The 25,179-nt window shown below is 38.9% G+C and overlaps 3 protein-coding genes across 4 annotated transcripts; 2 read left to right on the top strand and 1 right to left on the bottom strand.

The window, feature by feature from the left end:
• The first annotated feature begins 228 nt into the window (after window positions 1-228).
• Window positions 229-3,324, top strand: LOC136247401 (uncharacterized). The gene is made up of 3 exons (XM_066039081.1): window positions 229-504; window positions 571-2,645; window positions 2,739-3,324. The coding sequence occupies exons 1-3, from the start codon at window positions 229-231 to the stop codon at window positions 3,322-3,324; spliced, it is 2,937 nt and encodes a 978-aa protein (XP_065895153.1).
• Window positions 2,218-24,366, top strand: LOC136268476 (uncharacterized). Of its 2 annotated transcripts, none has more exons than XR_010707016.1 (2): window positions 2,218-4,859; window positions 24,227-24,366. XR_010707016.1 is itself a non-coding variant. In XM_066063835.1 (2 exons), exon 2 carries the CDS (start codon window positions 21,932-21,934, stop codon window positions 23,450-23,452), a length of 1,521 nt encoding a protein of 506 aa, XP_065919907.1. In that variant the 5' UTR covers window positions 2,240-4,859; window positions 21,930-21,931; the 3' UTR covers window positions 23,453-23,595. The 2 variants fall into 2 exon arrangements, 1 of the variants encoding a protein (XP_065919907.1); XM_066063835.1 differs by lacking the exon at window positions 24,227-24,366 and adding an exon at window positions 21,930-23,595 and having other exon boundaries at window positions 2,240-4,859.
• Window positions 17,453-19,654, bottom strand: LOC136242050 (52 kDa repressor of the inhibitor of the protein kinase-like). Its single transcript, XM_066033380.1, has 3 exons — window positions 18,943-19,654; window positions 17,862-18,905; window positions 17,453-17,810 (listed from the first exon to the last, which is right to left on the bottom strand). Exons 1-2 carry the CDS (start codon window positions 19,652-19,654, stop codon window positions 18,403-18,405), a joined length of 1,215 nt encoding a protein of 404 aa, XP_065889452.1. The 3' UTR covers window positions 17,453-17,810; window positions 17,862-18,402.
• Window positions 24,367-25,179: the final 813 nt, after the last annotated feature.

The following is a 25,179-nucleotide window of genomic DNA, read 5'->3' as shown; positions in this document are numbered from 1 at the left end:
TGACCATCATGTATTTTCTGTAAAGGGCCTCATGCCACACACCAATGTACTGTCATAATTGACCAGCAGAGACGTCTAGAGATTGTAAAGCAAAACCATCTATGCTATAACTGTTTGGCCAGACATAAGGTGTCTCAATGCACCTCAAGGTTTCGATGTCGGCATTGTAAATGCAAACACCACACAAGCCTGTGCAATGGAGGTCAAGATCATACTACTACTGTACCAATGAGCAATCCTCAGAGTACACAGCCAACAACCACACAACTTCAACCTGCTACGTCTGTACCTTTTGCTACTCCAGTATCATCATTTGTAATTCCGGCTTCACATAATACTCCAAAGGTTTCCCCTATATGTTTGTTGAAGACTGCTGTAGCCCCAGTTGTTAATGGTCACATGAGAATGAATGCCAATATTCTATTTGATGAGGGAGCCCAGCACTCTTTTATGTCCGTACAATTAGCCACTGAACCACAAGTCAAGCCAACCTCTAGTATGCAAGTAGCTTTATCATCCTTTGGAGCAGAATCATAATCCCTTCAAACTCTTGATGTTGCCACTGTCCAGGTAGAAACACTAGCGGGTGAACTTATATCAATTTCAGTTTTAATTGTACCGACAATTGCTACACCTATTTCCAACTCTTATCATCTAGCTCTGAACACTTTACCACATTTGAAAGGTTTGAAACTTTCGACTCCTATTACTATCAATAAAGAATTCACCATCTCTATCCTCATTGGCACTGATCATTACTGGTCATTTGTACAAGATCGGATTATCCGAGGAGATGGTCCCACTGCCCAGCAGTCTAAACTGGGATACCTACTCTCTGGCCCAATGCCACAAGTTGCCACTCAATTATCAACTTCAATATTGTTACAGCTGACGACCATTGCAGATCACAATCAGGAACCCAACTTAGAACAACTGTGGTCAGTAGAAGCCATTGGAACATGTCCTCAACAATCCAGTTCTTCATTCCTCAGTACGTACCAAGCTTCTAGCATTTCCCAATTACCAAATGGTACATACTGTGCTAAGTTCCCATGGAAGGATGACAAACCTTATTTGCCATCAAACTTCAACATCTGTCAACGTAGAACTAAGACTCTTCTCACCAAACTGATGCTAACTCCTGAATTGCTCAATCTGTATCACAACATCATTCAAGAGCAAGAACGTCGTGGATTCACTGAACGTGTCGACAATACCTTTACTACACCTGTTCACTATCTATCCCATCACCCAGTCAAAAAGGATTCCCTGACAACACCCATCAGGATTGTTTACGACTGTAGTTGCCGTGAAAACTCATATGCTACCAGTGTAAATGATTGTCTACAAGTTGGACCACCATTCTTGAATGATTTGTGTGCTATTTTGTTACGCTTCCGCCTGCACAACTATGCGTTGTCCACCGACATAGAGAAGGCATTCCTCCATGTGAGATTAGATCAATCAGATAGAGACTTCACACGTTTTCTGTGGCCTATCCAACCAGAAAACCCTGACAGCACTCTTCAAGTTTTCCGTTTTACTTCTGTTCCCTTTGGTACTGCCAGCTCACCATTTATGCTGCATGCAACGATTGACTTACACTTGCGTAAGTACCAGTCACCGATCTCAGAAGACATCCGAAGGAACATCTATGTTGACAACATCATATCTGGATGTGACACAGACACTCAATTATTTCAGTATTATTCACAAGCAAGACATATCATGAGCCAAGCAAATTTTAACCTTCGATCATGGGCTACTAACAGCACAACTTTGCAACAGACTGCCACTGCCGACAAGTCCATTGATAGCAACACAACTGTACATGTGCTAGGTCTTCTTTGGAATACCTTGACTGACACCCTGTCACTAGTTCCCAAGCCATTACCACCAAGTAACATATTGTCAAAACGAAATATTTTGCAAGATTCCTCGCAGCTTTACGATCCTTTAGGTTGGGCCACTCCAGTCACTATCCGTGCTAAGATTTTACTTCAAGAAGTGTGGCAAAAGAAATGCACATGGGACACCCCACTTGACAACAACATTACCGACAGATGGCTGAACATACGAGGTGACATTCTTGCTCTTCCCATCCTGACTCTTCCAAGAGCATACTTCCCCAGTCTGCCAGATAGAAAGATTGACCATATCTATGTATTTGCAGATGCTAGCATTAAAGCGTATGGTGCGATTGTTTATCTACATAGCAAGGACAACCTCTCTTTCATCATGTCCAAAAGTCGAGTCGTTCCAATCAAAGCATTAACGCTACCTAAACTGGAGCTAATGGCTGCTGTTACTGCCACTAGAGTAGCAAAATTTGTACAATCATCTCTGTCAACTTACTTTCAGCCAATTCCAGTCCATCTCTGGACAGATAGCCAAATAGTGCTACACTGGATTCACCATAGAGGCCAATCAAATTCCTTTGTCAAGCCAAGAGTAGCAGAAATAGTTAAGGATTTTCCATCAGAGAAGTGGTCATTCACACCCTCAGGCGACAATCCTGCTGACCTACTAACACGAGGCATATCTACTGAACAGTTACGTTCCTCTCAGTTATGGATTCATGGCCCCAACTGGCTACTGGATAGAACTAAGTGGCCACAATGGACACCAACCAGTGTCTTAGATGTGTAAATTACAGAACAACCCACACTTGTGGTAAGTACAACCCTCAAGCAGAGTCGAACAGACATACTTACAACTGTTGATCCATCACGCTACAGCAATCTTTACCGTTTGACAGCTGTAACTGCTTATGTCTACCAGTTTTTACACCATCTTCAGAAACAGACACCTTTACAATCTGGACCTCTTACCAACACCGAACTATCTGAGGCTCATAGAGAATTAATCACTGGAGTTCAACACTCAGTTTATTCAGAAGAGTTTGCCTTCTTGTGTAAGAAAACATCCAAGTGTCCTCCATTAGTGAAGCAACTTCGTCTGCTCCTTGATGATAAGAAACTCATACGTTGTGGAGGAAGAATACATAATGCACCAACCACTGATGTCAGCAAATTTCCTTACCTTCTCCCCAGCAAACATACAGTGACTAGGATGATTGTTACTGATACACATGAGAAACTTCATCACAGAGGAGTAAACATTACAGTCACTGCACTCCGTCAGGTATACTGGATTCCGTGTATTAGACAATGCGTTAAGAGTGTGTTAAGACGATGTGTGCCATGTAAGAAATTAATAGGGAAACCATTCAAGTCACCAAATCCACCACCACTGCCTAAGATTCGTGTCATGGAAGCTCCACCATTTACAGTTACTGGAGTCGATTTCACTGGGGCACTATAATTATGTTAAGGAGCGAGAGGAGATGAAAGTGTACATCTGTTTATTCTAATGTGCAATTACAAGAGCAGTACATTTAGAAGTTGTGACTGACCTCACAGTAGAGACATTTCTGTTGGCATTTCGTCGATTCTGCAGTCACAAATCATTACCAAAGAAGATGATATCTGACAATGCCTCTACATACTTGGCGGCGGCGGAGGAATTACAGAGGATGTTTAGTTCAGAAGCATTGAAGGAAGCTCTAGAATCCCAGAATGTCATCTGGCATTTCATTCCCAATCGTACCCCATGGTACGGAGGATTCTGGGAACGTATCATTGGATTAACCAAGCAGGCGGTGAAGAAGACACTTGGCAGAACATTTGTCACCTTAAAGCAGCTTGAAACTGTTATCACAGAGATAGAAGCCATGCTGAATGATAGGCCGCTTACTTACATATTGTCAGATGAAACTGACCCAGAGCCACTTACGCCATCCCATCTGCTTTATGGTAGGATACGGCCATTTCCATGTCCACTTGATGACCCAGTTGACTTGAATGATCCTGACTTTGCAGTGAATGATACTACACTCAGACGATCAGTTAACAGACAAACAAGGCTGATTCAACAGTTTTGGCAAAGATGGAAGTGTGAATATCTAACTTCATCGCGAGAATTTTACAAGGCATCAGGAAGTAATGAAAGAGTTATCAAGAAGGGAGACATAGTAATTGTGCATGATGACAAATCCAGGCTTCACTGGAGGCTCGCAGTTGTGGAAGACCTCATTGAAGGGAATGATAGCCTTGTTCGAGCTGCTCACATTAGAATGAGCAATTACAAGACAACTAGACCCATTGTGAAATTATATCCGTTGGAGATTTCAAGTAGTGATGCTGAACAATTTCGAATTCCTCAGTCAAGATCTGATTGTGATGAAACTACTCAAGAAGCAACAGCTGAGATGCCTTCAACCGGCAGACCATCTAGAAGAGCTGCAACAAGGGCACTGGAGAGAATCTCTGAGTGGGCAAACGTACTTCGCCTGGCCCCGGAGGATGTCGAGAATTGACTAACTGTTATTGTTTGTAATGTATTATGTAATGCTGTATCACGTGTACTGTCGCATGCGTTTGAAGGCTTTAATTAGGCTGTTAGTACCGTGTTTTTCAGGTTTCTGGCGAAAATCAAAGCATTAACGTGATCAAACACGTGATCTGTGCTTCGAACTAGCAAGGCTTACATAACTTGCAACATACTAGCAATACTTGAACGTGTACAATGATCGGAAAAAGGTGCGAATATTCACTTTAAATGCCTTGCAAGTTCGAGATGTTTGAATTACAGATCACGTGCTTGATCACGTTTATGCTTTGATTTTCGCAAGAAACCTGAAAAACACGGTAGTGGATCCGTGTGTGGTCGATCAATCACGAGCAGTTGCTACTAGGAGCGAACCGTATCACCCCCGACACGACAACTGCCGAGTTTAGGAACTACCTCGGGAACTACCGATAGTTACGCCGGCGGACGTTCAATAAACATCTTTGAAGGTTAGACTCTGTTCACTATAGAGTAGAGGCTGGTATTATGGGACAGGGGGTAATATGGGTCACATAGCTTAAAACAAGTGTAGTGAGTTAAATCCTGCAGATTCAGAAGTAAAGAGATAGTACCTATTCAGATCATCACAAATAGTAATTATAAGTCAACCACAATACTAATTTGGGAATAATATAGCTCCTAAAATTTGCTATATCATAATGGAGGACTGTCAATGATTGTCTTTGTACCACTCACTATGCAGTAAAGAGTACGAAGATGTGAAGTGCATGTACTAAGTCAACTAATCTACTTTGACTGTCTACAGTGTCCCTGCTACCTCTTACATATGAAATTTACCATAATCAAATACGAAATAGTCAACTTGCAAGCACAGCGTCTCATAATACCCCCATATGTCTCATAATACACACACCTACAGTGTTCCAGAAAAATGATTAAGCAGACCACCAAATGTTATGAAAATTTTTGAAATTTTAGGATAATATAGTTTATGGGCATACCTTTCCCTATTAGTATTGTGAAATACCAGGGTTACAGTTTAAGGTAATAGCAATGCTTTGAAGTTAAGTGTCTCATAACTACCACCACTACTCTACATGTACTTCCCGAGCTACTGCCAGTAGTCGGTCGATTTTGTCAGTTTGAACAATGGCCTCCTTAGCTGTGTAGCTATGGGGAGAGTGTCGAAATGGAATACATTCAGCAATACACTACAAGTAAGCTTTCTTTTACGTAGAATAGCGATTCCGGAATTCCGTAAATTCTGCATAAAATTTTCTCCGTGAATCCTCCATTGGGAAAATGGCACAATTGATTCGCTGCCGTACGAGTGTTTGATCAAACAATTAGATCGTTTCTAGGGTTTCTGGGGACGAGGAACACGATGGTGCTGTTAGTTTCCTGCTATAAATGTGTTTATGTGGTGTTTTATGCCAATTCTAAGATTGTTTTTCAATATATTTACCACAGTGTAATGTTGTCTTTGCCAGAAACGACCCAGCACATGTTAGTTACACCAAGTGCAACATTTTTGTCCATGTAGTTTTCATTATTAATATGCAAAAAGTCAGCAAATTTGAAACATAAATAACCAAGTTGTCTGGTGTGTCACCTTGGTAGCTATCAAGGAGCTAAAAAGTAACAGTAAAAATGACTGTATAAGCAGATATAAACGAACAGTACAAGTCCTTGTTTTGCATGCACATTGTATTTTGGGTGAAGGTGACTAGTACAGAGTGTTTGCATTCAGACCAAGTGCAAGTTGTTTTGCCATTTGTAATATGCTAAGTTCATGCAACTGTTAGGTGGCCTTCTACAGAGGTGACCTTTACTGAGAGGGTCTTATAATGATGGTTGCACTATAGTCCACGTACTGAGGTATTTATATCAGGAAACAGAAGTTGAAAATGTTTTTGCAAACCTGAGTTATAAACATTTGTTCAATTGTGCCATTTTTGGGGACTTTTTAAATGAAAAAAAGCGGAAAAAATTTTACCATTTTTAAAGGATAAAATTGCTTATAACTCCATCATCCATTGATGGATTTTTAAAAACTAAGTGTCTATGAGATCCTTGGGGAGCGCTGCACAAGCCTGTGCTAAATAGAAATTGTTTCCATCAATTTTAAAATTCTTCCGGAATCGCTACGTAGAACATACAACAACAAAGGCTACCTTATTCGTACCTGTCCAAAATCACTTAGCTATGAATTGTTCCCTAAGCACCAGAAAGGTCACGGCATACACACTATTAGATCAAAAAAGCGAGCTTGTAGCAGTGATTTGTACTGGGAGTTGGACACTCTTCATTTGCAGTTGATTGTGAACTCTTGGTCTAATTTGTTGAACCCAGTCTTTGACAAATCCTAGGGTAGCTACCGAGGGGGTCTGATACCAACTGTAACTTAATCCCGTATGCAAGTGCAAATGGAATCTTTTCTGTGTAGTGTCATTTCATTGATGTTCGGCATTGTGAATTAGTCCAAAATATCGATAATTACAAGCTGGAATTTTGGTTCAGATCAGCCAAATTTTCTGTGAGATTTAGAAACTCATACAGGATTTTGGTGTAGCTCACTGGTTATCGGCCACCTAAGGCTTAACGCACCACAACTCATGCATAGAACATCGTAGAACAGTGAAATTTTTCACAGAGCTGTGTGTATTATCTCCCATTACTCACAACAAAAACTGATCCCAGAATAATTTATAGTGAACAGTGTGCATTCCAATAGTCCAGTTGCATGTACCTGTAAAACCTTAGGAATGCAATCAGCATTAATTGCCCATTGTGCAACCACTGGATGCTGTGGATGCGCATAAAAATGTATTGAAGTCATTGGGAAACGATGATAACCTACAGTAAAACTTCCGTTACTTACAAAGTACAGTATATGGTATGTTCCAATTTTCTGTACATGGAAAGAATCTGCATTGATTTCTCTGTTGTTTAGTGGTTATCCGCTGTGAAAAAGATGCCTGGTTTGTAGGGCCGTAAAATTAGAAAATTACCAGACAAGGCTTTTCACAGCTGATATTTGTAAGTTCAGAGTTAGAAAGTCATATCTTAACAATAAGCTTTGTAGTGAATTGGATACTGTGGTTAGGCATAAAAATGTACAGAAACCATTGGGAAACGGACGGCGGCCACGGATACAAAATCTATTGTCACCTTGAATCTAAAGGAGGTATCCAAGGTTTTTAAGCAACACTGGAAACTACATTGATTTCTACATCTGGTAATGTTTGTCTGCTGTAAATATGCTAAGCCAATAGTGAGTTATGAGCCAGTAAAGCATGGAATTAGTGATGAAAATGTTTTTCAGAGATGAATATACACAGGCAACTACTTGTTTTTGTTGTCTACAATACAAGAACAAGTGTTACAATCACCTGGACAATGTATCTTGGCTCAACACGCTATTAACTTAGTTGGCTATTATGTTGATTCAGCACTTTCCTGCGAAGTAGTGGTTGCACAAATGCAATTAAAAAATCAATTTAAATACTTTCCCTTACATGCAACTGGAATATTATTGACCTCTACCTATTATCGACTTGCATATTGATTTCAAGTAGCTATTTAATTCCACGAAATGAGGCATAATTTGCTTTGAATTTGCTCAAGTAATACAAACAGCCTAACTACTAACATGACAAGGGTCTGCACCAGGGCTGAGCGATATTATCGTTTTAACGATATATCGCGATATTTTGAAAGTATTGATATTGTGGTATTTTGTTATTAACTATCGTGATATCATGCCTGTATATTATTGTCATTAAAAATCCATTTGTTATGCTGTACAGGTAGGTAAAAACAGTGGACCCGGGACCAGGGAACCCTGGGATCCATGGAAATTCAACTCTTCTTGGAACTTTTTACACTTCACAGTATTCTATACTTGTACTAGGTACCTCTGCAAGCAGTCTTGCATGGCCAATTCACTTTTTCCCCCTCGCGGCGTCTCGCACGATGTTTACACCAATTAGAAATTATAAGTGCCTCTGAAAAAGTGTCTGAAGCTGACTGCATTAATTACAGGTCACTCGCTATTTTCCCAGAGTAGTTGTTTGCACAATGTTTCTAAACTTTAGTAGCTAGGTGACATATTAGACTAGCATACTCATTGTGCCAGCAGGTGAACAATTACAAGCTAAGCAAGTTCCAGCAGCTCTTCATACGTCATGATGCACTTGCACAATGTTCCTAAACTACTCTAGTAGCTAGGCAGCATAATAGACTAGTATGCGTACTGTGCAGCAGGCAGTGGCCTATAAATGCAGTCAGCTCCAGACACTTTTCATAGGCGTTTATAATTTCTAATTGGTGTAAACATCGTGCGAGATGCCGCGAGGGGAGAAAAAGTGAATTGGCCATGCAAGACTACTTGCAAAGGTACCTAGTACAAGTATAGAATACTGTGAAGTGTATAAAATTCCAAGCAGAGTTAGATTTCCGTGGGTCCCCGGGTCCACTGTTTTTACCTACCCATGCTGTACTAGGCTAAGAATTGTTGTAAGTCATAACCTGGTTACCCCTACAGAGAGGTGTGAACACCATAACATAGCCTCAAAGCATGTGTTACAATAACTGTTATTGTAAACAAGGATGACAGTGGCTAGTTTGATGCTACCTTTAAAGACTTCCTGCAGGAATACTGAGCAATACACTATGTAGCACCAGCTATGATTGACTTATTTGTAAGTATCGTGAACTATTCAGTATCATGAATAGTGGCTTTAGTATCAATCGTGATACTAAAATGACAGTATCTCTCAGCCCTAGTCTACACCTAAAATTATTTAAACATACTGTTCCAAGAGATATGCACACATTTACTTTTTACGTACATTCACATAATAGTTCACACATGTACATGTAGGCCATAATCAACTTATACAATAGCTAGTTATGTATTCAGAGGTTCTCATTAGTGCATTAACTGCCTTATCAACTTTCCAGTATGATAGACAAGACATCATGGGTAGCTGCTGTACAGTCCAAAGGATATAGCAGGCATTGGCGGCAAATTCATCATTGCTACGTGTTATTTGTTTAGTAATCATATATTCACTATCACCATCAGCTCCTTCAACAGATATACTACTCTTCTGAGTCAAAACTGGTTCGGGTAGCTATCACTGAAGTGGAATCTTCTGTGGCTTATTTTGTAGATTTCTATTGCTATTTTCTTTACTCATCCTCCTCTTTTGACTATGTCTTCTTTCTCTCATCATCTCTCTCCTATCTTTTTCTTGCTCATCTTTCTCTCTTCCTTCTACTATAGTTGTCACCAAAACACTTATGCGCAATAATTACAGCAACTTGACTAATGAATTGATTGACTGACTTATTGCAGTGGTGTATCTACGGCAAGGCTTTGTAAGGCCTAGACCCAGCTAAATTTGGCTAGTACCCTACCAAACTGAAGACTACGAAACCCACAATCACCAACTTTTCATGGATCATTGCATTATCTAACAAGTGAACTAGTTATTCTATACTAAACTACAACTAACGCCCATCATGTGATTATATCACTTGCTGTGATATTGATAAGGACATGTCTTCCTAGTGTTCTTGTAGTTCTTATCTATAGATCCTTGTAAGATTTTATCAGGTATAGGTGTAGTGTTGTCTTGTTCTAATGTTTTTAGTGTTACCGTACAATCTGAACAGGTTAAATATACATATATATATATATATATATAAACTACTTTAAAGGCTAGCTGAAATTGCCTCGGATGCCATTTTGCAGCCGTTGAAATCCAATTTTTTTCTGGGGGTATGCCCCTACCTTCAGCAGCATATACAGTGCCCTAGCTGTGCCCTACCAATAGGGAAAGTCTAGATACGCCACTGCTTATTTGTTATAATATTATTAAGACACACGTTAGTGTGTCATGCAGCCAAGAAAACCGGCATGCCACACATTTACAAGAAGAAACAAAATGTGATTTTCATGTTTACGTAGGTCCGTGCTCCCTTTTCGAATCATTATTATACTACAAATGCCCTCCACCTTCAGGACCTCACATACCAAATTTGACCAAGATAGCCTACGAAATTGTGAAATCATTGTTCAACTATCCCTCTAGGGACCTGCAGGGAGGAAACAACTTAGCCTGTGGCACAAGGAGTCAGAAACATGAACCTGAAAACTCTGCTGAATGCAGAAAGAAAATCCCAGACTTGATCCACAGACAGTTTGCAGTCTAGGTAAGTACCTGAGGAGCCACACAGCCTGAAATATGAGCCTTCACAATTTGGCTTAATTCCTTCGTTTTTTTTTCTTCAGATTACTCTTTTTGCATACTTTACAAAAACCATTATACAATGGAAATGCTTAGCTCGATTTCTTGAGCTTTAGTACACTTTACGAACGTATTGCAGCACAATCGTGTACTACACTGTAAGTTGGTGCAAATCTGATTAATCATACAGTACGGTAGTGCTGTATACTATAGGTAGGGATCATGGAGATTTGGGTTTTTCTGGCAAAAAATATCACCCAAAAACCAGTTTCAGAATATCATCCTGGTGCCTTGTCAGTGCAAAAAAGTGCCTTCAGTACGATCCTAAACGTCTCCATAAGATTGTTATGAAATTTTTATAAATAATGGAATTTTCTACTAACTGCCTGCCTGCCTGCCTGCCTGCCTGCCTGCCTGCCTGCCTGCCTGCCTGCCTGCCTGCCTGCCTGCCTGCCTGCCTGCCTGCCTGCCTGCCTGCCTGCCTGCCTGCCTGCCTGCCTGCCTGCCTGCCTGCCTGCCTGCCTGCCTGCCTGCCTGCCTGCCTGCCTGCCTGCCTGCCTGCCTGCCTGCCTGCCTGCCTGCCTGCCTGCCTGCCTGCCTGCCTGCCTGCCTGCCTGCCTGCCTGCCTGCCTGCCTTCAGGCAAGTGTAACTCAATAATGGCTAAGGCTACGCTTTAGATTTTTTCACTGTTCCACGTCGCTTTGTCCGGAGACATGCCTTTTGGCATACCACAGTACATACAATGCATGCATCATGGACTTACCTTTGTCCTCCTTTGTGTCCCATTTCATTTTACTGACAGTCCAAGGTGTCGATTCATGGTAGCGCAAAACATGGCTTTCCTACATTTGTAAATGGGAATCATCTGTATTATCTGTGGTGACTGGATTGATTGCAGAGGCGTTTCTAATACTTTTCTTTGTTTATAACACTGTGTAATGGGTTGAAAAGAACTGCTTTACTTGCGAGGCAGTAATTGATAGTTGGGTCATGCGAATCGTCTGTATTATTTGTGGTGACTGGATTGATTGCAGAGGCGTTTCTCCTACTGTTCTTCGTTTGTAGCACTGTATAACAGGCTGAACATAGCTGAAAACGAAGCATAATGGACACTCCACTTTCAACTCAGTAATTAATAACCGGGGCGCACGTTTGGAAACTTTATCTCACGCGCCATCCTTTCTTTTTATGCGGTATGCCAGGGTTAACCAGTCATAATATAATGTTATAAAAAACATAAACAAACAAGTATAAGGAAAAAATAGGAATTTTAAGTTCAAGTAGGGATCATAGAAAAAAAATTGGGGGTCACCTACTAGTGAATATTTAATCCATAATTCAGTCTTGGTCTTGGGTATAGATTGAAGTAGGGGTTAAATGTTGACTAGTATATCTGCAGGTGTAGGCGACCTCCCTTGTTTCCCAACTTTTGTTTTCTATGACCCCTAATGGAACTTAAAATTCCTAATTTTTCCTTATACTTGTAGTCATAGAGCTACAAGCGCATAGACGATTATTTGCATTAGAAAGGCCGACTTGTTGTCATGCTTACAGAGTAAACCACTTATGAGAATCACTTAAAAATTGGTATGCATGTAGGTTAATCATCATAGCTAAATCTTTTTTGGTTTAAAAGAAGTTGCAGTTACAGCTATAGAGTTACAAGGCAAAAACCAAACAACTGTAAATCGCTAGGTCAAAATACTCTAATAGAATAGTCACCACAGCTCCACTGTTATTTGTTTAACTGATGCCTCTTACTTGTTGTTACTTTTTTGTATAGTTGTTTTGTTTGCTCGTTTGTTTTGTTTTTGTTTGTTTGTAGTTAGTCAATGTTTTTTTGTTGCTTTTTGTACTGTATGTGTTTTGGGGACCACCTTGTACCTACCGGCTATAAGCCTTTTGTCTAACATTTCTTTGGATAAAATTGATAATACTATTACCATGGGGTAAAAAAATGTGCATGAAAATGTTGGAAAAAAACTTTACCAGTGACCATCATACTAACCACCGAGTCGCTGCTATCACGGCTGTTTAATTTTTACTTTGTAAAAGAAAATTCTAACTTAAATCTACCCATTGTAAAGGTTCATAATTTCAAAGATCTCCCAATGGACAATCTAGAACATTCTATGTAGTAGAAATCCTCAAAACAATGTTCGCTGTATTAGAGTACCGTAGACTCTGGTTATTTAGCACAAGTATAATTTTCGGAGGAATTATTCGTGAAGTACACTACGCTTGTTAAGCGCGTGCGCTTAATAAGTGATTGTAACAGGTTTTTGCTAGGAGAATATATATTACTCGTGCTTATACTACAGCAATTTAGTTACCAGTGTTCAGTCAAATAGCGTACTTCAGTTGAGGAAACAACAGTCCAGGTGGGTTATCAATACAGGTGATGGTATCTGCTAGACAAGTGCCTGGTGAAGTATGCACCTAATAACTGGAGTTTACGGTACTACAAAAGTAATCAAGCAATGCAATACCATTGTAACTTCTCTCTAATATTCTATCGATTCAAAGCCAATATTATAGCAGGATTTGCTTTGTTAAAATTGAGCAACTGCAACTTATCACGTTTTGCATGAAAAATCCAGATACCCTAATAGAACAGTCACTACAAATCTGATTACACAAAATAATACAATCATGTATAGGCTTGAGTCTATTATATGCTCCAAGATTTGTCTATTGTGATTTTTGGCATTTCCCCAATTTTCTGCCTATTATGCTTGTTTTTATACTTTTCAGAAACGCATTTTGCTTTTATTTTGTGTGCTTTTCTGTGTAGAGAAGTTCTTCATATTATACAATGTAAATTGAAAGTGTCACTTCAATTGCAACATACAAATAATAGCAATAGCTTGAAATTGAGATGTGCTCTAGGAATATTAGAGCTGGGGGGCATATCTATAGTGCCTCAGAAGCTATAGACATTTTATTGTCTAGTACATCTTTGTAGTTTTGTATGCAAATAATTACGTATAGAATATTATGCATGGTTTCTGAGTTGTAGCAATTGGTATTCAAAGGACAGCAACTACTATGTATGCAGCAAAATGCCAAGAAAATATTAGCCTCCTGGGGATAAACACTTAACCCTTAAACGCGCATGAAACTTTTAAGGAATTAGTCCTGAATGCACACAGAACATTTATGGAATGCGTGTTTACACAAAACAAACTTATATGGTGAGGTAAGACAGTCTTTCCTAAATCTATTAGCCTAAAACCATATATCAATAGAAAACTTATTCATTGGTCTACTTGGGGAAGGTTAAATAACCACTGTAACAACAATGGCTTACTTGTTAAAAAGCGAAGAAGATCGATGTCTCGCTTTATTGCAACACCACATTCTTCACTTCAATCGTAGTTTCGATTCTGGGTTTTAGTCACGTGAGCTATATATGGCCTGATTCGCCATTGAATGGCCATTCGAATAGTACTTGTTTGAAGCAAATCGGACCAACTGTCAAGGAGTTATGGATCATTTTCTAAAGGTATGTAATATATTTTTTGTGGTTAGTTGTTGAAAATTATTTTCACGCCGATTTTTGATCTTATGCTTTGGTCATAGGGTAAACCCCTAGGTATCATTTTAATGCTTATTACATCACGAATAGAATGGCACAAGTTACACAAAACCATATGGTATACACTTCAAAAGTTACAGCGCTTTGTTTACAACCATGCGTAAAAGCAGGCTTATGCGTTTTCAAGACCATGCGTAATCTGCCTATATATAGGCTTATGCGCGTTTAAGGGTTAAATGGTTCTCATTCTCTCTGTTGCCTGCGATGACTGTTCTATTAGAGTGTTTGACTGTAATTTCCTGGTTTGATATTAACCCCAGTCTCACTTGCAGACCTGCAGAGATTTCACTATTTCAATGTCCAGACATTCACTAGCTATACTGACTCAACACTAACTCTTAAGTTTCACCAAGCATTTCTTTCATTATAAGCTACTAAATGGTGGAATGCACTACCATTGCAGTAACAAACTAGTTCTATATCAATTCTAACTTTATTATCATCTGAGCTTTGTATTGTCTTCCAATTGAGCTTCCAATAATCATAATCATCATATCACAGTGCCTACAGTCACAGCAGTCACGTGAATAAAAAAAAACTTTGACAAAAATCCTTAAAAAATGAGAGAGAATTTGACTAAAGTAAGGATCGAACTCGGGACCTCTTACACTCTAGCCCAGTACTCTAACCACTGTATTAGTGCACTGCCAGCTACCCTACTCCATTAGTAGTTTGTACCTTATATATGTCATTCATGAAGAAGCCTATATAAATAATACTGGTAAAGAAGAAACCAAACCTGAACTCTGACCCTAACCGAACTCTAACGTATATGACGGGTACCCTAAAGCCAAATGCTTGGGGAATATTACTAGGCGCATGCCCTAAAGTCAAACACTTGGGGCATACTAGACGCATGCCAACCCCAACCTCAACAAAAACTTATCTTCATATAACTGGGGTGTGAATTACTGACCGTGACTTTAGCAGCAATATGTCCAGTCACAATGCCGTGACTCTAGGCACAACAAATATTTTATTCAAAATCAGACGATGAGACAAGTTATGTAATACCAAATTCATTGATTGAAGCTCAGCTAAACTGCTTTTCCATGCCTTGGTATTAGTTGGCACATCACTGCATGTGCCCTACAAAACTCAAACCCACAATAAAAAACTCACTCCATTGAGTGTAAACTTGTAGTAAGACTGTAGTGCATTTTTCAACTCGTGCATTTCACCATCAGAATCAGATTAGCCCTTAACTTTATAGCAGACGTTCAGGCAGTAGTTATACTTATGGTGTCAGAAATTTGTCTATTATGCCAGCATTATACTTTATGCTTTTCATCCCCTATTATGCCAAAAATTATGCCAGCATAATCAACGCAAGCCTACTGAGTGGGAAAATATGTGTGTAATAAAAATCTTAGATACTTTAATTTGTTCTTTGAGAAGAATTTTTCTAACAATAAAACTTGGATATCATCTTATTGGCCTACTCAAGAGAATTTTAGCAGTCAAGATCGAGATACTCTAATAAAGCAGTCACAGTGGAGCAGTTAACTACGGATGTAGTTATAAATAAGGAGATATAGTTGGTATGGAGGGCAGCTATTGTCAGCAGGTAGTTACCTTTTTTTTTTTTGGTCTTCGACTTACAACTATGCCATGGCATCACCAAGCTAGACCCCCCCCCCCGTCTTAAATAAAAGTGGCTCCGCCGCCACTGTTTAGCAGTTGGTGTAAAGGTAATTTATCTATCAATAGTTTGAGCTATGTTGGTTGCCCTATCAGTGTGCAAAATAACTTTTCAGACGTGTCCTGTCGTACTGTCAGGGCATTGTGAAATTTAAGTGGACATAAAGCAATTTGACCGGACATTTTAACTTTTATTGTTTCTCCTTTCCTGTGTTTCTACCACTTGTTTCTACCACTTGTATATTTGTTTCAAACATTGGGGCTACCAATGTACTGTAGAGCCGATTACTTGTCAAACACTCACTGATACTGATAGTACAGCATTTTAAAGGGTAGCTACTGGCCACATGAAAGGGCTTCTATGAAATCAATTGGGCCTTTGTAGGAAACGAGTCATAAGGACTTCAGTCAAGACCTTCTGCTTGCCTTTGAATGATATAGCTACCCTGTATATGGTCAAACTTAGCTTAGGCTTAGAATATATAGTGGCTCTATTTCTAATATGAACAGATACATTGTTCATTCTAGCTTAAAATCTGGTTGTGCAGGTGATATCATGAATACCACAAGTAAAAGTACTAATGGCAATCAGATTATAAATACGTTTAACTACTGCAGTACAGGTGACTGATACAAGTAGGCTGGCACAACATAGTAAACTGTTAACCTCAGAGGTAAACTTGGGCATGCCTTTGTGGTCGTCAGTACAAGCCAACAACACATAACTTAAGTACATGTCAATACCATCATGTCTGGCCTCCTTCCTAGCTCAATCCTAACACTATAAACTTTGAAAGGGCTGGGCAAAATCAATTATAGGCTGACACCTGGTGTAATTGACCGGAAATTGCCGGTGTTTGAACGTTATTTTGCACATTGCCTATACACAGACTATTTTCAAGTTATTTCCATAAGCTGCAGACATTAAAAGCAATCGACTTTTTTTATGCAAATAATCATCCAAGCATGACTCCATGGACATTGTTAGATTTGCACCAGAGGGACCAGTCTTGCTATGTTAATATGTCTTTACTCATACACCAAATTTCGCAGCAATATATTTTATAGAGATGTAAGTATGTAAAATGATGTAGGCCTGCAAAAATAATGAAGAAGTTGAGCCTAGGTTGTGCTTTACTAACGCATAAGATGATTTTGCTTAAATTTGGTATGTAGGGTGACAAAGGTTCCCTTTATTATGACTGCTCCTCAATATTATTGCAAAGAGTGATACTACAATACACACAACTCAGCCAACTTTGTATTTTTAATGGAAATTCGAGGACCAGTGGAGTGCAAAATGTGTAAAGAAGAAAGAGAAATTGAAATCCTCTGAAAATATACTCACATACCATTTGGATGACTGTATTTTTAGGATTTCATTTATACTGCATTTAAAGGTTATTTTGACTCTTCCAGAACTATTCCTGATTCTTTTAACCTTTCAGTCACGTTTATTCTCAATTACGCTATGGATCTCTACAATTTGTAATGACTCAGCAATTTGTAATGACTGCAGCTGTCTCTTTCTCCAATTGATCTAACATCATAGTTACTATTTTACTAGTTAAGCCCCACACACAGTGGCGTAGCTAGAGATTTAGCCATGCCCGGGCATTGGGTGGGCAGACCCCAAAGCATGCAACACACATACACATGCCCATTTTCATATGGACATCAATATATTATCAACAAAAAAAACACACCTAGCTACGATGACTATCTGCATGATCTAACTATCCTTGCGTGCAGGAAACTACGATGACTATCTGTACGATCCAGCTATCCTATATCTGTGTGTAGGAAGCTACAGCCTTACTAATCATAAACGCTAAAACATTGGTTGCCTTCGCTACCTTGTACTGACCACACCTTGTCAGACCTGGTTGTATAGCACAGGGCGCTTACTATCACGTGGCAGTGCCGTAAAACCACCTGGCACCTGCAACAGATCAGAACAAATAACCTGTTCAAATAAGACGTTATTCCATACCGTCATTAAAATGTCTAAGCATTGAACTCAAAATTTCCAATGGGTGACTTGGGTGTTCTCGCTAACATTTAATCGTTTCACAAACTACAGCTGTCAGATTACCAGCCAGCCTCCATTCCGCGCGTTCCCTTGCTGCACTACGATGAGGGCACGATCATATCTTCTATATTGATCACACATACATCCAACACCAGAAATTTAAAACTCTTCGTGCTGTCTCAGCCCCCGGCGTGCGGTTTACGATCACGCGATCTTCATCATTCTATTTATTGCCTTACGTGGTGCACCTCGTGGTTCTGGAATCTGTACAGGACAACAGAGACGTCAAACCATCAATGCATAGTCAGTGTAAGTAAAGTTAATTATTGCAAATAGCATCAAACGACTGAGTACATATAAAATTACATGATTGGCTACAAAAGTTATATTAAATGCAAACAGCACAGCTGTTATACTGAAAGTGATGATGTTCTATTAATTACAAAGAAAAGTTGTGCATGTATGAAGTGGGTAGACAGTAATAGTGTCATCAGTACAAGTTTTACGATAATTTTATTTTTCTGTTTTTATCTTTCCCAGCAAACTTCTGGATAACTTCATCCATTGAAATATTTGCTGACAGGTCCCGTTCGATGGACAAGATAGCCAAGTTATTCAACCGCTCCTCAGACATTGTGGATCGCAAGAAGCTCTTAGTACGCTTAAGGCATGAAAATGACCTTTCACACTCTGCAGTGCTTACCACTATAGTGAGAGAAATTTGAAGAAGTTTAACCAGGGTAGGGAATGCAACCTTTAACGGATAGATTTCTTTGAGCACATCACTAATGGAGGTGAGGTCTTTTTCATCTAATGTATGTTTAGCTACTAAACATTCTGCTGTGAGCAAATCTTTACTAAGATTATATCCTTCAATTAAAGGTGCCAGGTGGTCTATATCAAGAAAATGTACTGACTCTGGACTGCAACACTGGATTGCTTTCATCAGTGCCAGATTGTTACCCTCAAACCTTTTGTGAAGCTCAGACATCATGGCATCAATAACTGGATAATATAAGGGAAATCTTATACTCTTCATGACTCTCTACTGGCTGTCTTGATCCTACAGATTGCAGGATAACAAGCCGTTTTGGCAATCGCTGGCTACGTTGGGGCCGACTATTTAGTGGGGAAACTTCAATGTTAAGTGAGGAAGCCACATCACTGACATATTTATACAACTTTCTCCACTCTCCATCACTTCTAAACTGTTGAAGAGTTTTCATGGTTCCCTCTACCAATTCAGCTGCTTTGGCCATGTCAGTTTGTGAACTCTGGAGCTGATCAGATAGTTGTTTTGTGAGAAACAGCAATTGACTGAATGTGACAAGAGTTGTCAGGAATTTAAAGCAATGTACTTGGAGCAAAATTCCTTTGGCTTCAACTACTTTTACTTTGTCGTCACTATCAACTACTTTCTGCAGTGTTGCAAGGATAGCCCGAAATGTACTACAGACTGCATCAACAGCAAGAAACCTACAGGCCCAACGAGTATCTGACAACTTTTGTAATTGACGAGGTGGTTTGTTGGGATATAAATGATGTTGCTGCTCTATGTACAATGTATGTACCTTATTTGTGGACATGAAAACATACAATGTTTCCATTAAGGCAAAAAATTCTGAGGCCTCTGATACTATTTTAGTGGTGTCCACTAAAACCAAGTTCAAACAATGTGCATAACAGTGCACATAAACAGCCTGGGGAGCCACTTGCTTGATACGCTGTTGTACACCTGTGCAACACCCACTCATCACAGATGCCCCATCATAACCTTGAGAAACTATGGCACTTGTATCTAATTTATGTTCATTTAAGGTGCTTATTATGTGAGCAGCTAGACTTTCTGCATTCTGACACCTTGCTTCAACGTATGTTAGGAACCGTTCATGTACTGTTGCAGACCCTAGATCAACATACCTTAAAATAATGGCCAATTGTTCAACTTTGCTGCAGTCTCTCGCTTCATCTGCTAATATCGAATACATACCAGCCTTCTTGACATCTGCACAAATTTTGGCTTGGACTATGTCACCCATACAGCCTAATATCTCATTCTGAATCATGTGTGATGTATATTTTGCAGATTTTGTTATAGACATTCTTTTTAGTACTACTGGATCATGTTTTGCTATCAATTCAAACATTTCTAGAAAGTTTCCCCTATTTGAAGATTCTATCCCTTCCCTATGACCACGAATTGAGATGTTTTGCCTGCTACAGAGCAACAGTACTTCTGCTATGGTTTTTATGTAATGTTTGTTTTCTTGAATAACAACATCCCAGGAATTGTCTACCTGGTTGGGAAGCAAAGTGCCACGCTTGGAATTAATTTTGTACTGTTCCCATACCACCATAGCTTCTTTGTGGCTAAGGCTATTTGAGTGACCAACAAGAGCTCCCTTTTTACCAGTAGCATGCTTCCAGTCTTTAAACCCAGATAAAGTAAATACTTGTTCAGGTCTACTCTTACCCATAGCACTCTGTGCACCAAGCAACCGACAAGGGTAGCAATAGCAAGCATCTGTCTCTACTGAATACTCTAGCCATTCATACTGTTTATACCAGGCTGCATTAAAGCACCTTGGTACTTTTGAAATCATAGTCAAGGGATACTTTGTATTAACAGGCTGAACTGGAGGAAAGGCTATTGTTTCAGCAATATCTTTTGGCAAGCATGAAGAAAACTCAAGTGTAGTTGTACAGGCCAAGGATGAAGCACTACATACTTCAGTTGTGGAGCCAGTTGCAGCTGTGCTGGAGGTATCATTATTGGGCCCACGGTAATCCCCAAACAACTGAGACGTGCTACTAGTGGCTGTGCCTATGGAGAAAGATTTGTCCAATGCTGCGCTACTACATGTAATTGCATGATGTGATTGTGGCACTTTCATACTCATGCCATCAACCTCGTCAGGACCTGGTGAGAATTGAGGTGAGAACCTAGTTGCAAAGCTGGTTTCTTCATCATCATCTGAACTATACACCATAACAGGTGTACAACAAGGGCTAGGGCTTTTAGACGTTTTCACCAAAGCAGCATAAATCTCATCATCAATCCCATCATCATTATAAAACTCACCTTCAACTTTGGGATCCTCCCTCAAGTTGATTAGCTGATACTGTTCTGACTCTTGATTAGTAACTTTGCTTGTATCCTCACTGATATCGATTATTAGTTGAGACTCTTCTTTGGAGGAAGGCCCAGGATCTTCTGTGGCTTTTGCCTGCTTCGCAGTGCACTTTTGCTTGACAAAATTAAACAATGATAGCTGCTTCACAGCACTCATATTAATCGCTAGACGAACAGCTGGAATTCTGAAAATACTGTCACAACGAGGCCTATGCTCCACGATCGATGTCAACACGTGTTTAATTATATCACGTGTAACAGCGAAATTACCTGCCTGCAAATACAGAAGGAAAACCCTTGGGAAAACCCCTAAAATAACCCTCGGGACGAGCGCTGGACACAACCTCGGACACAACTTGCAATACGTGTGAAATCTCAAAGATCTATTTAAAAGTTAGTGTACTTCGTGTGTGTATTCTAGAACAGTCTTTTGGTGTACGGCGAGTCCGGTGTTCTTAAGCTCACATGCTTAATAACTGGAAAAGCTGATGGTAGGGCAGAATATCTTGATGCCCGGGTCTGGCTACGCCACTGCCCACACACATAGCCAGACATTTTCTGTCACTAAAACTTCATTGCTAAAATCAACATGCAACCAGTTTGCATTAGCTATCAATAAGTCTAACTATGAAATATTTTTTGTTCAGTATAAACAAATCATGCAAAATGTCTTATGTATAAAATATTGTATTATCATTTAAAATATTGTGCTTGGTTATATGTTTATTTGATTACTTTTGTAATACCCTAAGATTTCTTATAGAACACATATAGAATGTTCTACAGCAATGTAGATTATCCATTGGTAGATCATTAAAATTTAAGACACAATTTTAAGGTGCACTGTAGTGTGAACGTTGTTATTTTTATTATGCATGATGTATGTTGGCTTACAGGTATGAACAAGAACACTATTATGGGTGGAGCTCGTTGTGTATATGGTTTCATTGTCTTCATCTGTTTTGTAATACTTGTGTGCGGCACAATATATTATTATGAGTATGACAAGCTAAATATGTGGCTGAAGGGAACAACGTTAACTCAGGAAGATGATGTTCTCCATCGCAATGTGAAGGAAGTTTCAAACAGAAGAAACCACCAAGGTGGCACTAATGGAAAAAAGCTAATCAAGCCTGTCGCTAAGAACTCCCCTGGTAAAACTTTTTTACCACCACATATAGCAAGTCAACATAAATCTCAGGGATATATTTTGCCGTATAGATTGTATGAACAACAAACAGCAGCTACAAGAAATCTTTGGGGTCTTCAATACTTTGCAAACTCTGTTAACATGAAAGTTGTTGAGCCTTTTGTTTCTAAAAACACCTTCAATTTCCAACCAATTGTTGAAGGTGCAACTAATCCAATGAGATTTGGGGATATTTATGATATGGAATTTTGGAATAACCAAACAACAGAACATGGTTGTGCAGAACTAGTGGCATGGGAAGAGTTTTTGTTAAATGCTCCCAAAACAACAATTCTTGTTTTTACATGCAATGGTAATGCAAGATCTCCAACTGGCTTATTTAAGAAAGTTGATAATCCTAATAGAATAACTGGTAACAGACAATGCAGTGGTACCGATTTTCCTGCGCAGGCATTAAAATTCTTCAGAGATCTTGGTTTTCAGTTTGTACGTGAAGTGTGTATAAAATTTAGTTCATCCATTCCAATGTCAATGGAAAAATTCTCACAATATATGTTGGGTACTCACAATTCTAATAGTGTCACACTGATATTTGCTCTATGGCATGGGATAAGGCATACACGAGACAATCTCAAGGCACCATCATTCCGTACTGACAACACTGTCATGGTTGGCTTGCTTCCTAGTAAGACAATGATGAGATTTAGCAAAGAATATATTAAAAGGTTTAATCCCAGTGGTGGTAAGTACTACGGTGTGATGGTCAGAGTAGAAAGGGTTTATAAATGGGCAAGGAAGGCAGATGCACTCACTGACAATGATGTGGTGCAGTATATGGTGAAGTGTGCTACGAACCTCACACAATACCTGAACATTCACCCAGAATGGAGCAGGACATTAGCCATTGACTTGGGACAATATGGCAGCCTCTGTTACAGACGCTCTAAAAATAGTATGAAACCCGAAGAAACGCTGTATGACGCATTCTTCAACTCTGTCTTTGGCAATTATAGTCTAACTATCAGCGAATTTGAAAACACCTTTAAGAAGTATCTTAATTTTGACAATGCTGTGGTCATTGCTCAACTACAGCGTACAGTTGCAGTCACATCTGATTGTTTAGTACTAGTAGGTGGTAGCTCAAATTTCCAAGTAGGTGCACTGGCAATGTACGAAAAGCTTCATCCTAATAAGGAAGACCAGTGCATTATTAAACACTGTTACAGAGGTGTGGACTTTCATGTTTCCCTTGAAGATGAAGTCAATTGATTTTTGCAAGTATTTTTGTACATGTGTAATTTTGTATATAGTGTATTGCCATAATTAATTTGCTATCTTAGTGAATTGTGTGTAGCTATGTTCTCATGATCAGGTCTGGCATGCATGCTGTATAGTGTGTTACTTACCTGACAATATAAAATCTCAATGTCCAGAGTGTCCAAAAAGAATCATGACATGTGGTAAAATGGATGCGTAAATACGTTTGTAGCTATCCCATTAATAATATTTTTCAAGTTTTAAAAAGAATTATTTTGCAATACAATTACAAGAATGATGAGACGGGTTAATTTGCATGCTCTAGAATAGCAATGTTTAATGATATACTGTTTCATTGTACTCTGTGGCACACGTACAGCTCTAGTACACAAATATGGTCATTTGGTGCACTTTGCGAGAAAAGTATCAAATTTTGCACATAGGCTGTGCTCCTAATGACATTTATTTTAGTGGATGTGCCATTGCATGTTTTATATAATTAATTACCTTTGGTGACCGTTACAGCCATTTTTTCATCATTTTTAAATTTGTCTGATCATGAGGCATGATTTTATACTATTAAAACATGGTTTCAAATTGAAGATCTTGTTGAAAGAAAAAACTCAGTTTTTATTTGAAGTCAATGTTGGGACAGTTACTTTTAAAAAGTAACCAGTTACATATTACATATTACTTGCAACTGAACTATTTAGTTACAGTTACATATTACCCATAAAATAAAGTAACTATAATAATATTACATATTATATTACTTTGTGTCCACAGCCTTAAGCTGTCACGTGTGAAACTACCACCTTATCATGTGACATGATTGTGTTTGATTACAAGTATGAAGCTGGTGAATAAGCTTCATTCAGCAGGCTTCACTACTTTGTTGTGGCTAGGCATTACTCAGTGGATCACTAATGAGATTAGTAACTTTGTTACTTGTAGTAATAATATTACATAATTTGAATTCATTACAGTAACTATTATTACTTAGGTAACGTGTTACATTTGTAAGTAAAGTAACTTTAGTTATATTACCTGTTTTTATAACATATTTCGTTATATTACTTAGTTACCACAAAAGTAATAATATTATATAACGCGTTACATAAGTAACACATTACTCCCAACACTGTAGTCAATAGCCCTTGGAGTGTAGTGACCAATGGGCGGGTAGCTTATAGAATTTCACGGCTAATAATACAAATGACCATAATTTGGAATGAAATAACCACAAATTCAAAGAATTTTATAACGAATAAAAGTGTTCATAACTTTGGAATGGAAGAAGCTATTGACTTCAAACAAAAGCCAAGTTGTTTCTTAGATTGACATCTTTAATTTGGATTAAAATGTAAAATAATGTCTCCGGCCAAATGATATTTTCAGTACAAAAAGGCTGCAAAGGTCACCAAAGGTCAAATGGCACTATATCAAAAAATGAATGCCATTAGAAGTATTATTGATATGTGCTTTTCTCACAAATGACAACTTTAATGCACTATGCCGCTCTAGTATTGAGTGAAATGTCTTGTATATTGCTAGTAGCAGCGCACCAGCTTGAAAAGGATGAATGACCTAGTCATACTCAGTACTAGTTAGTCAAATGTGGTAACAATAGTCCATGTTACACCACAGGGCTTGCAAGATATTACAAAGCATTGTTAGGATCCATTATCAATACATGATTGTGTCTATCCTAAAACTCCTGTTGGCTTAATGTCTCTATC

This window comes from Dysidea avara, chromosome 1, assembly GCF_963678975.1.
Source record: "Dysidea avara chromosome 1, odDysAvar1.4, whole genome shotgun sequence".
In the NCBI taxonomy this organism is placed as follows: Eukaryota; Metazoa; Porifera; class Demospongiae; order Dictyoceratida; family Dysideidae; genus Dysidea; species Dysidea avara.
This window is presented reverse-complemented; position numbering and strand designations above follow the sequence as displayed.

Coding starts and splice junctions, on each gene's coding strand:
- LOC136247401 (XM_066039081.1), top strand. CDS start 229: ATGAGCAATCCTCAGAGTACACAGCCAACAACCACACAACTTCAACCT. Junction 505..570: donor AGCCAACCTCTAGTATGCAA/GTAGCTTTATCA, acceptor GCCACTGTCCAG/GTAGAAACACTAGCGGGTGA. Junction 2,646..2,738: donor CCAACCAGTGTCTTAGATGT/GTAAATTACAGA, acceptor ATCACGCTACAG/CAATCTTTACCGTTTGACAG.
- LOC136242050 (XM_066033380.1), bottom strand. CDS start 19,654: ATGAGTGGGTGTTGCACAGGTGTACAACAGCGTATCAAGCAAGTGGCT. Junction 18,906..18,942: donor ATCAAGACAGCCAGTAGAGA/GTCATGAAGAGT, acceptor TATATTATCCAG/TTATTGATGCCATGATGTCT.
- LOC136268476 (XM_066063835.1), top strand. CDS start 21,932: ATGAACAAGAACACTATTATGGGTGGAGCTCGTTGTGTATATGGTTTC.